Here is a 12142-nt window from a genome sequence, read left to right as displayed (position 1 = left end):
ACATCCACACAACAACGGCAACGAGATTTTATTTAAAAAAAATATCATGTCCATATGGGCAACGGATCAGTAAAATATCAGGTACATATGGCAACGCAACGCTTGCTGAAAACGATGCAATACACATGCCACACCTCTAGGGGCGCTGTAAGACGGTCCCATTGGAGACACCAGAACAATAGAAGAAGTAGACGCATGCACATAAACCCCTTCTTCTACCCGGTGTGAAGCACTGTCAGGAACAAACACACAACAAGAAGATGGCTGCGACTACGCGAGGAAATCGTGCCTTCTGTGTGTACAAATTAGTTTTATTAGTGTGCATAGTTTTATATAACTTAATTTTCTTATTGTGTGTGAACATTTTGAAAAGCATTTTTATATAACTTTTTATACTGTGTGTGAACATTTTGAAAAGCAGTCTTATCCAATAAAAAAAAAAAGAAATGGTTCAGTTACTTGTTTATTTAAAAGAAAAGCTGTATACAAAAGTGAATGCAATGCAGTGGTTCATACAAAACAGTGAGAGTGCTGCTTGTTCTAGTCATGTGGCTGTGACGTCATCGTAAACAAATCCGTTCTACTCATCCAGACGACTTCGCAACGGCGCCGTTGCCAGATTTTTCCACTCTGGAACCTGTTCTCAAAAAATATCATTGTGGGGCACCCAAAACACCGGTGCCGTGTGGACGCCAGGCCGAAACGATAAACAATTTTATCAGATTCACCTGAATCCGTTGCCGTGTGGACAGGGCCTAAAGCGTTCAGGTTTCAATGTTGGGGACATTGAGCCTCGTTTATCAATCGTTTAGTAGGAGTTGTGCGTTTACATAAACTAAGGCCACACCAATTTAAAGGAACAGTCCACCGTACTTCCATAATGAAATATGCTCTTATCTGAATTGAGACGAGCTGCTCCGTACCTCTCCGAGCTTTGCGCGACCTCCCAGTCAGTCAGACGCAGTCAGACGCGCTGTCACTCCTGTTAGCAATGTAGCTAGGCTCAGCATGGCCAATGGTATTTTTTGGGGCTGTAGTTAGATGCGACCAAACTCTTCCACGTTTTTCCTGTTTACATAGGTTTATATGACCAGTGACATGAAACAAGTTCAGTTACACAAATTGAAACGTAGCGATTTTCTATGCTATGGAAAGTCCACACTATAATGACAGGCGTACTAACACCTTCTGCGCGCTTCGGCAGCGCATTGATACGGAGCTCAGATATCAGTGCGCTGCCGAAGCGCGCAGAAGGTGTTAGTACGCCTGTCATTATAGTGCGGACTTTCCATAGCATAGAAAATCGCTACGTTTCAATTTGTGTAACTGAACTTTGTTTCATGTCACTGGTCATATAAACCTAGGTAAACAGGAAAAACGCGGAAGAGTTTGGTCGCATCTAACTACAGCCCCAAAAAATACCATTGGCTATGCTGAGCCTAGCTACATTGCTAACAGGAGTGACAGCGCGTCTGACTGCGTCTGACTGACTGGGAGGTCGCGCAAAGCTCGGAGAGGTACGGAGCAGCTCGCCTCAATTCAGATAAGAGCATATTTCATTATGGAAGTACGGTGGACTGTTCCTTTAATTAGTTGGTTCTCGGATTTTTTCAGGAAAAATATGAAGCAAGCGCGCGCAAAAAAATAAAATTTAAAAAAAATGCTCTGATGGTAAAATTAGTGGTGGAAATAGAGGGCTTTCATAATAGAGAAACAAAAAGACAATACATTATTGTTACGCATTTCATATGGCTCTTTTAATAGCTTATCTTATTTCCACCCATATGCATTAAGGGCTAGCTCTGGCTGCACGTCTTTTATCAGGCAAACCAGTAAACAGAGAGGCTAAATAAACGATTGAATTACAGTCAATTGAACATCTACAATGCACAGAAAAAAAGATCTGACCAGGAGTAGGCTACTTCTGATGGCTAAATACTTCGAATTATTTTTTGTTTGCCCCTCACATCAATCAATGAAATATATAAATCAAACCCACCTCCACAGAGTTGTTGTCCAAGTTGGCACATCGCAGGGTAACAAGCTCACAGCATCTTGAGTACAACTGTGCAAAGTTTTCCCCCTCTTGAATTTCGACACACCTGTCAAAGATTTTACGCTTCTGTTCGCTGAATATCCTAACAATCACAAACACAGGCTTTGCAGGATTCCCCTCCACAGGCATGTTTCTTCCACAAGTCTTTATCGAAAGTGAAAGGGGCGATTTGATTGGTTTTCGACGTCACGTGACCTCAACCTGCAGTCGATTTCTTTTTTTTTTTTCTTCCATTTTGCATTTTCTTCAAGCGGCGATTCCGAGAACCAACTAATCGAATTGGTGTGGCCTAAAGTGAACTAAAAATTTCCAATTTATATTTATGCGAGTTGAAGCCAATTGTTTACATTAGTTCGTACTGTGTAAATTTAAACAAACCAATGAATACCAAATTTCTCATGTAAATCAGGGGCATAGCTAGGATTTTTCAGGGTGTGTGTGTGTGTGTGTGTGTGTCACACACTGACTGGCAGCCTGAGTACATTATGTAACAAAAAATAAATTATCATTGCTAGTTTTAGGTAGCTTAGAAACCGGGTCTTCCATTATTGCTGTTTCTTCCATGTTTTCTTGATGTTGCGTTCTAGAAACGACACACTAAAACTTAGCTTCGAAGCCACAAAATGAAACTTTGATGGAAAAAATATATAATAAATTGCTTACCTCTCTTCACATCGAAAGGAGGAGGAAAGTTTTGCTTGTTTTGACATGGCGAATTATTAACAACAGGAAATACTTGTAATTTGCAACTAAAGACTGCAGCTACACTGGCAGCTTGAACATGCTTTCTAGTGCGATTGTGTTATGCTTGCACAGAACGGTGTCAGTCCTGCGCGCCTTAGCTCATGCACCTGAAGGCGCACGCGCCTAACGAGCCCCGGCACACGCGCCGTTAACAAAGAACGTCTGTCTTTAATCAATGAACTATGTTTGGGCTATTTAAGGACTGCGCCCATGCAAGGATGATGCGAAGTATTACACCGCATCTAGGAACGCGAAAAATCCGAAAAATAAATTTCTCCATTCGGAAAACCGGAGATTTTCCAGAGTTTTGTCAAATATTCGGATTTCCGGGTAAATCCGGAAGACTTTCATCTATAAGAGAAGCCGAGTACAGCAGATGTGTGTGTAAAAATATCTAATTATAGATAGACTTTGAATTCATTGAAATCGGGGAAATGACAATCCAATACCTCAATAAAATAAAAATCGGTGGTGAATCATTTCATTTGGACATTCACTGTATTTTTCTTTTGTATGGCACACATTAACCATCACAAATGTTGCAAAATATTTCACAGGAATTGTATGACTGTGCTGACCTCAGGTTTGTTTTCATTCAGAATGTGATTCTGTCACCCTTATGTCCAACTTGTTTTCTTTCAGTTTCATCTCTTTAAATTAATTTATACTTCACATTTTACTGGATTAATCAAGATTTAACATTATTTCCTCCAGAAGCTTTGAATTTGGGTGAGTCTGACTCTTAAAATTGCAGATCAGATTGGGTTAACACAACATGCACCATAATGGGGCACTGAAGAGGTTGTTTATTGTTACAATTAAAGTTTGAGTTTTATTGAAAAATTACAAATTATTAAAAAATGATAATCACTATGCCTGCTTTTTGATAACCTTTGTTAACCAACCACTTTCTTTTCATTGAACTACAATGCTCGAAAACCCGCTTGTCCAATTGTCTGAGACGACTAAAGTATGTGCAAGGACGAGTAAAACTTTAATGGTAATCGTCTGATCGGACGACAAAAGTTAGTGCTGGCAAGCTAAGCAACCGCTCCATGATGCAGGTCTGAACTGTCAGTCCGGCAGTAGCATATTTCAATTATTATTATTCTGCAAAGTGAATCATGCATTGTGATATCGAACTCCTCCTCAAAACAAAGTTCACCTGTGTCTATCAAAAATCTTGTTTTCCTGAACTGGTTCCAGTACAAAATTAATCCTACCAAGTGTCAGAGACATTGACTGTATGCTCACTCTGCACCAAGAAAGCTGGGAACCAGTCTAATGCTGTGTTCACACTTATACCGGTACGAAAGTGGTATAACTGTATCGATACAAAGTATACCGGTACAGTTTAGTGCATCTGTCTACACTGGCAAGAAATGTTTGCGGTTTTCTTTCACGGCAGTTGAAATGCGCGTGCGCGAAATGTTTCCGTGGTTACCGAGTAACTTCCTTCCGAGAATATGGCGGATGAAACAACGTGTGTGTGCTTTTTGTTGTCAATGTACAGTCTGTATTTCTGGTGGTCATTTTTTCTGTGGAATCGTATAAAACGCGCGAGGCAGTTGAGAAAGAAACAAATGAATCTCCGTTCTTCACTATTTTATTCAGCGAAGACATCGATTGAGGTGTGTGACTTTGCGCATGCGCATTATATTTGTATCGATACAGAGCCGCTTCATCTGTCCACACTACAGCGAAGCTCTACAGTACCGGTACGAAACCCATACATTTGTGGGTTTCGTACCGATACAGTTATACTGCTACAGTACCGGTATAGTTGCTAGTGTGGACAGGTGTTGCGGTACGAAAGTAGTTTCGTATCGGTACAAAATCCCTAGTGTGGACAGGGTATAAAGTAGCTCGTCTCTTTTTGAAATGCATTAAAACTTTTATATATTGTGTTGATGAATAAAAGTACAAAAAATATTTTGAGGAAATCATTCAAATTTCCTTGTTTTTGGTTATAACTCGCCGAAGTGTGCATGTGTTCCAGTGTGCTGGAAAAACTTGGCTCAGAGGGATCCATGTAATGACGTAATTATACCAATTGGCTAAGGGCGACGAGGGTCAAGGACATCGTGTGCCAGCAGCGCAGCTGAAGCAGGCAGGTGTCAAACTTGGAACTTTTATACTATGACTGGAGTTAATAACAGACAATATCACTGAATAATGTTCCTTACCTCTAACCAGTATATATAATTATGATTTTTTTTTAATTGCTTTTGATGGTTTCATTTTTATTTTCTAAATATTTAACAACATACCGCCATTGTGGCACGGGAACCTGTGATTGGTGGACAGCTGACAAAGGGTGTCTCCCATTGATTGTAAATTGTGATATAAAAATCGTAAACACAAACGGGACCCGTTGATTGGCTGTTCACATACTGAAGCCAAGTGGAGATGTCCAGGGTCTGTTGCTGTTGTCCGAAGAAAACTACAGCTAAAAAAGCTCTACTACCAGATTACTTGGACAGTCTTCGTCAGAAAGAAGCGCAGGATAGATATACACGGAAATTAGAGTTTATTAGCGGTTATGGTCCATACAGAATTCCTCGAAACGACTGGAGTGACAGTGCAAATTTATAGCCTAGCATTAACTACATGTTGGAATATGCATTCTTCTTCCCAAAAGTCCCGACACGGAAGAATAGTTAAAAAAAAAAAAAAAGAGAAGCAAGAAAACATTGTGTAAAGACCAACATTCTCTCCCCCCCCAATCAGCTTTTGGGAACAGAATGTTGCGAAAGCATTCTGTTTACTCTCATGCCCCTTTTCCACCAAATCAGTTCCAGGGCTGGTTCGGGGCCAGTGCTTAGTTTATAACCGGGTTTTCTGTTTCCACTGACAAAGAACTGGCTCTGGGGCCAGAAAAACCGACTCCAGGCTAGCACCAATTCTCTGCTGGGCCAGAGAAAAGAACCGCTTACGTCAGCGGGGGGGAGGAGTTGTTAAGACCAACAATAACAAGACCGCGAAAGATTGCCATTTTTAAGCAACGAGAAGCAGCAGCTGTACAAACGCGAAGTCATCCATTATTATTATTGTTTTTGCTTCGATATTCGCGCCAAGGTTTATGCAAACGTAGCGACGTAACTGACGTATACAGCGACGTAATGACGTATACAACGACGTAACTGACGTATACAGCGACGTAACTGACGTGGCTTCTCTTAGCACCGCGAGCTATGGAAAAGCAAACTGGTTCTCAGCTGGCTCGCAAGTTGAACGAGTTGTGAACCAGCACCGGCCCCGAACCAGCCCTGGAACTGATTTGGTGGAAAAGGGGTATCAAAGGGCTCGGACCTAAACTGTGGGCTAGATGGTATCCCCACCACTCCATGTCTCATCAACCCCAAGGACAGGTGGTTACACAGCTATCTGCACTGTCATTTATACAGTGATGCTTATTATTGTTAAAAAAAATCTGAAGTGTTATTTGTAAAATAAAATATCTTGCTCTAGACTTTCAAACTAGGGTTGGGCGGTATCCAAATTTTGATACCTTTAAACTGTCTCTGTGTTTTCCCGGGGTATACGGTATTACCGAGAAAAAAATATTTTGTTTCGGCCTACTGTGTAACGTGCGCCTATACCGGCGGACCTTGTCCAGACCTGCGCCTATGCCTCAAATGTACTATTTAAAAGCAGCATAGCGAATTGTGTGCATTGTGGTATGGATTAAGCAGCAAAGCGAATTTTGTGCATTGATGAATGGATTAAGAGATATTTCAAAGCATCACGCAACTCTTCCTTCATCTTGAAAATAGCATTCAACTGTCGTTTACACATGTCTGCGTTGAAACGCCATTTGCAGCACTATTTCACCTACTCCATCAAAAAAAGTACACGATGAGCAGGATCATACCCTTTCAAGCATGGGAAATAAAAAAAGAAAAGAAAAAGAATCAACCAACACCCAAGTCCGTTTAGACTGCGCGATAAACCATATTCTTCAGCGCAAATGAGGCGAACCTAATTCAAATGCGTGATAGCTGCACAAGGCAAAATCATATGGGCCCACGTCATGCCATGGCGGGGAAATTAATAATCAAATGGCCTTACCTTGCTTAAAACGTTGTCTTGATCACATAACTCCTTACAATTATTCCACTTAAATCCATACGGTTTAACACACCCAACAAAGATAGCAAGCGCTTTGCTAATTCCCACCAGAAACCTAACAGTTTACGCTACGATGTTTTCTTCCGTTTCTTCAGTAGATGACATTTCAAACGTTTATTACCCACATCCCAAATGTCATACGTTATATTATTTTACCTTGTTGTTACTCATGTAACCTACTCAAAACACAACTCATTGGAGAGATCTTGTGGAAGTGGAGTACCCCAGGCTATGGTGTGCCTTAGGGGACATATTAGATTTTTTTCGATTTTGCGTGGTCATTTACATTATTGCTGGCTCTTCCTTTTCGTTTGGTTTGAAACCAAAATACTGCCACACTGCCGATGTTGTATTTTTTTTTTTGCCACTAACTCGTTATCTTGACTTGCCATCTTTCAACCGCGGTCTCAGTCTCTTGCGAAGCTTTCTGTCAGACTCCAAATGTCATGCAGGGTTGCCATGGTAACGACATAAACAACCCTGCACGCGATGAGAACTTCTTTAGGAAATTGATAGAATTAGTGAAAATACGATCACACAGTTATTCGGGATGATCTTCAATTTATTATTTTATATTATGACCTCATGTACTCCATATTTATTTAGATATTATATATATTTTTAAAATGACGGTAATGAGACCGATACCGTTGGTACTTTTGGATACCTCGGGATACCTTCTTACCGTAATACCGCCCAACCCTATTTCAAACAATGCTGTAAGATTTTATTTTAATTTTATCTAATAGTGGATGGTACAATAATTACAAACGCTAACAATCAGCACATTCTAGCTGTAGCCATATAGTAACTATAATCACCCTTGTAATAATAAACGGTTAATGTTCAGTTCCCTTTTCATTAATTCTTGGTTCAAAGGCACAACTTAGTCACACAGGTTGATCAGTGTGTAACGGACAACAATTTTATCCAAAATAGTTTTTCCTGCCCGAGTCGATTTATTGCCATTCCACATGCATGCAGCTGTTGTAAAGTTCAGTGTGTTTGTGTAGAACTCTCTTGAACTGTAGGTTCATTACTACATTCTGACTCCACGGTGACATTTTGCACAGGACTGTGTTCCTTTGATAACAGAAACAAAGCTCCAGCATTATTATACTCATTCAAAACTCTCCACAGCTTAATATACCCTAAATTATTCATTCTTCTGCTACTAGAACTTTTCTTTCTGAATGCGTCTGCATATATTGGTATTATGGTTTTGTGGATTTATAATAATTATGCTGCTTCACCTATTTAAAATCAACTGCATTCTGTCCTCTCCAAAATAAAATAAAGCTCTGGGCAAGTGGAATTGTTTTTCATAGAGATGCACCGATTGCAATTTTTTTGGGCCGATTCCGATTTTCCATGGAGTGTGACCTGCCGATGCCGATTTTGGCCAATTCCGATTTCATTTTTTCAAACCACTTCACAGCACACACAAAGACTTTTCTTTTTATCTTTTCTTTAACAGAACATTCTGCCAGATTTTCAGTAATAAAATTTCAACACCTCAAAGGTTGAAAACAAACAAAAAGACATTGTTCTTTGTAAAATCTTTCTTCATGTTTGGTATTAACATATTAATTCCTGAAATAGGAAATTCACACAAACATTTTTTCTTTTCCCATCCAATATCTGGCACAAAAAGCAACTTCCCCCTCATATATTATTTGCCTACTGCTATGGAACACACTTTCATGAGCCTATTTAGATCTGAAAACTTATGCCTTATGGAACAACTCATTTCTTCATTCAGTATCAAAATACAAAAATAATTTCCAGTCATACTTATACCATAGCCATTCTATCATCTTTGTCAAATGTGTATTTGTAGAGTAATTTCCAATGGAATCAAATGCAACCAAGATTGTAAAACAAACAAAAAAATTTTTTTTTCCTCTCTCTCTTTGTACAAATCTAACTAGATGTTTGGTAATAGGCTAACGCATTAATTCCTGTAATGGGAAATTCACACAACCACAAACATTTTCTTCTTGTCACATCTAATATCTGGCACAAAAAAATTTCACTATATTTGGATAATATTGCTTTGGAACACTTTCATATTTAGGTCTGAAAATTTAACCGTTATGGAACAGCCCTTTTCTTCTTCCCACATTCAGTAACAAAAAATACAAAAATAATTTTCAGTCATACTGCCATATGCCATTGTATCATATTTAATAAAGACAGGTGTTCTTTGTTAACGGCGCGTGCGCCGGAGCTCGCTAGGTGCACAGGACTGACACTGTTCTCTGCAAGCGCAACACAATCGCACTAGAAAGCATGCTCAAGCTGCCAGTGTAGCTGCAGTCTTTTTAGTTGCGAATTACGAGTATTTCCACTTTCATCTCTATGTGATACACAAGTTTTGATTGGCAGAAAATCGGCACATTTTAATTTTGACCGGCCGGTCGCCAGTCATGGCCGATCACGTGAAAATCGGCCGATTCCGATCGGCAGCCGGTCAATCGGTGCATCTCAAGTTTTTCAGGCAAGTATGTTTTGGGTGCTGCTCTCCCATCGGGCAAGTAAGGCTGGGAGATTTTTTTTTTTTTGCTCAAGGACTGAACTAGTAAATACATAGTAATAAAAAGAGATTATGGTCAGGACAAGTGAAAAAACGCTGCTTGTCCGAATGGACAAGTGGATTAAAAAGTTAATGTCGAGCCCTGTACTATAGGAAACACTTATTTAAATAGCATTTGTACAGCCACGTGACAAATGGATCAATAAATCTAGTTGCATTCATTGCATACATTAAAGAAAAAATAACGATAAAGCTTACCTTTACACCAACTGCAACATCACTGATGCTGAAAATCAGACAAAATAACATTGACAAACAATGAAGACTTTAAGAAGCTAATTCAATCAAAACTAATGTATGGCGCCAATCAAACTTTGTTAAAATGAGTTGGAGACTTCACAGTGGCTTTTAATACATTAATAAAGCCCTTAACACTAAGTTTCATTTATTTCTTGGTCTTCTCTAATGAATTTAAAAAAAAAAAAAAAAGCTCTTTCACTACATCCATTAGATGGCTGACCAACCGACTGATCATAGGGAATAGGGCAAAGAGAGGGCATTAGGCCCTGTAGGGTATTCAGCCCCACTACACTGAAAATGCATGGGATTTATCAGTAGCACGTCATTGCAGATTACTAAGGAGCCAGTCAGAATGATAACTGTACCCAGTAAAATGAAACAGAAATTGAAAGTTGGACTCTTCTGCTGGGGGCTTATTGCCCCACACCTCTAGAGAATAGGTTCTACTGTTTTAAAAAATAAAAAAAAATTGACTTGTTGGAAAACTGTTGCACTTTTATCACTGGATTTGATGCCAGTTAATTTGTAATTGTGTTTGTTTTATTCCACTGGCGAAGCCATGGTGTAACGGTTAGAGAAACAGCTTTGGGACCAAAAGGTCATTGGTTTGATGCCCTGGACTAGCAGGAATGGCCTTGAACAAGGCAGCTTACATTGTATGTTACTCTGGATAAGTATGTCTTCTAAATACATGCAATGTAATGTAATTAAACTTTTACTAAAAAGTTACACTCTTTATACCATATAATTATATTTTAAAAAATTGTATTAATTTAAAAAAAAAAAAAAAGTGTGGGGCCTAATGCCCCCTTTGCCCTATGTGAATCCTTAACTTTGACATAAAAAAAACTGTTTTGCTTAGTTTGATGGGGGAAAATACAATACAGAACACAGTATGCATTGCTCATGTTTGCATTTACTGAATCTCTAGAAGCCGAAACAACAGTAAACACAAAAATCAGTAAAGAAGAGGGAAGTAAACGTTTCAGGAGTTTCCTTAAGCTATAACGTCTTATAAAATATTGGATAAAAATGTTGGGAAAGTTGTTAAGTTTGCTCCGGTTATATCAACTGACCCGAGAACAAGCTTAAGTCACAAAAATAGTCAAAATATACACATGAGCAATCACTGGAAAGCTAACATTATTGAGTTTCATACTCTCGGTTATAAAATGTTTAAATAGTTAAGAGCGGTTATAAACAGTACAGTGGATGTGACGCATCATTCTCTGGCCCGGATGAAGAGTCACCGGCCTTGCAAGTTAATAACAAAAACCTCCCCAGCTAGCTTGCTAGTAATAACGTCGCGGTCTTTAAAACGTTAACCAACCCACCAAAATATTAGAGCCTACGATACTATAAATTCACTCACATTGTGTCCACTTCTACCATCCGTGTTATCTTTAGCAGCCAAACCCACGTTTCTTAACTGGTCAGATTAGCTCTGTAGCATAAAGCAGCGGGAACCGCAAGTGATTAGCAGGAGATAGCATGCTAGCACATTTTAGCTAGTTATGCAGGTAGCTAGCTAGTGGTCAGCCTGTAAAACACAATGACCGCTAAGCATGCGATTTTCGCGACTGGCTTTATACAAGTGCACGTCAGCTAAACCGTTACTGCTAATAAAAACGTACCGCTATAAACCTGACTCCCAAAACAAACACACACACAGGCGGTCTGTTCGTCCCGAGTGTTAGCTAAACACATGACTCCCAGCTACAGCCCACTCAAGCCAAAAACATGTTTAAACCGAGTCTGCTTTATTTACACCTAAGCCGGATTCTGTGAGACCCACACTGACAGACTTCCTCATGCGAACATTGCTCTTATGTGGTCCTTGAACCCGCACACACAAATGTTGCTAACTACACACCACGCTATCTGCCTCATTTTATAGCGACTCAATGAGCTAGCTAGCTTCGTAGCACGCGGGGTAATTGTGTTAACATACAGAATTACCAGTAGTTTAAAGTTTTACATTCCCAGAAATATAACGTTAAAAGCAATAATAACAGACATAAACTTACCCGTCCATCGCTGAAAAATACCTCTCCGCAACCCAAATAACAGCAGCAACAATTCTTCTAGCTGCATACAAGGCAACAAAATGGAGGCGGAAATAGTTTCCGGAAAAAACCGGAAATCCACGAGTCGAGGAAATTTGGGTTGTTGTTGTTGTTGTTGTTGTAAAATATCGATATGCTAAATGTGGCTAAGACTGAAATAAAGTATGCTCATTGCAAAATGGTTGTTATTTCTGGATGCACTTTTAGCTTTAAGATAGAAATTAAAATTCTGGTCATTTCCAGATAATAGGGGCCTTCCAGGCGACACGGTGTTGTAGTCAGGGGTGCCAACTTTTCAAAATTCCTTGG

At 39.5% G+C, this 12142-nt stretch overlaps 1 protein-coding gene across 3 annotated transcripts in view; it reads right to left on the bottom strand.

Annotated features, from left to right (window-relative positions):
* ptbp2a (polypyrimidine tract binding protein 2a) overlaps positions 1-11890 on the bottom strand; it is a 61177-nt gene extending 49287 nt beyond the window's left edge. For 2 of the 3 annotated variants that reach the window (XM_060922030.1, XM_060922031.1), the window contains exons 1-2: positions 11795-11890; positions 9726-9753 (exon numbers count right to left, since the gene is read on the bottom strand). In XM_060922030.1, the coding sequence (XP_060778013.1) occupies positions 9726-9753; positions 11795-11802 (36 nt within the window). In that variant the 5' untranslated portion in view covers positions 11803-11890. Of the gene's footprint in view, positions 1-1999; positions 2139-9725; positions 9754-11794 lie in introns of all 3 variants that reach the window. The other variant, XM_060922032.1, reaches the window with a different exon arrangement.
* Positions 11891-12142: the final 252 nt, after the last annotated feature.

This window comes from Neoarius graeffei, chromosome 5, assembly GCF_027579695.1.
Source record: "Neoarius graeffei isolate fNeoGra1 chromosome 5, fNeoGra1.pri, whole genome shotgun sequence".
Lineage (NCBI taxonomy): Eukaryota > Metazoa > Chordata > Actinopteri > Siluriformes > Ariidae > Neoarius > Neoarius graeffei.
Note: the sequence above shows the minus strand (reverse complement) of the source record. Positions and strands in the feature narration are given on the sequence as shown.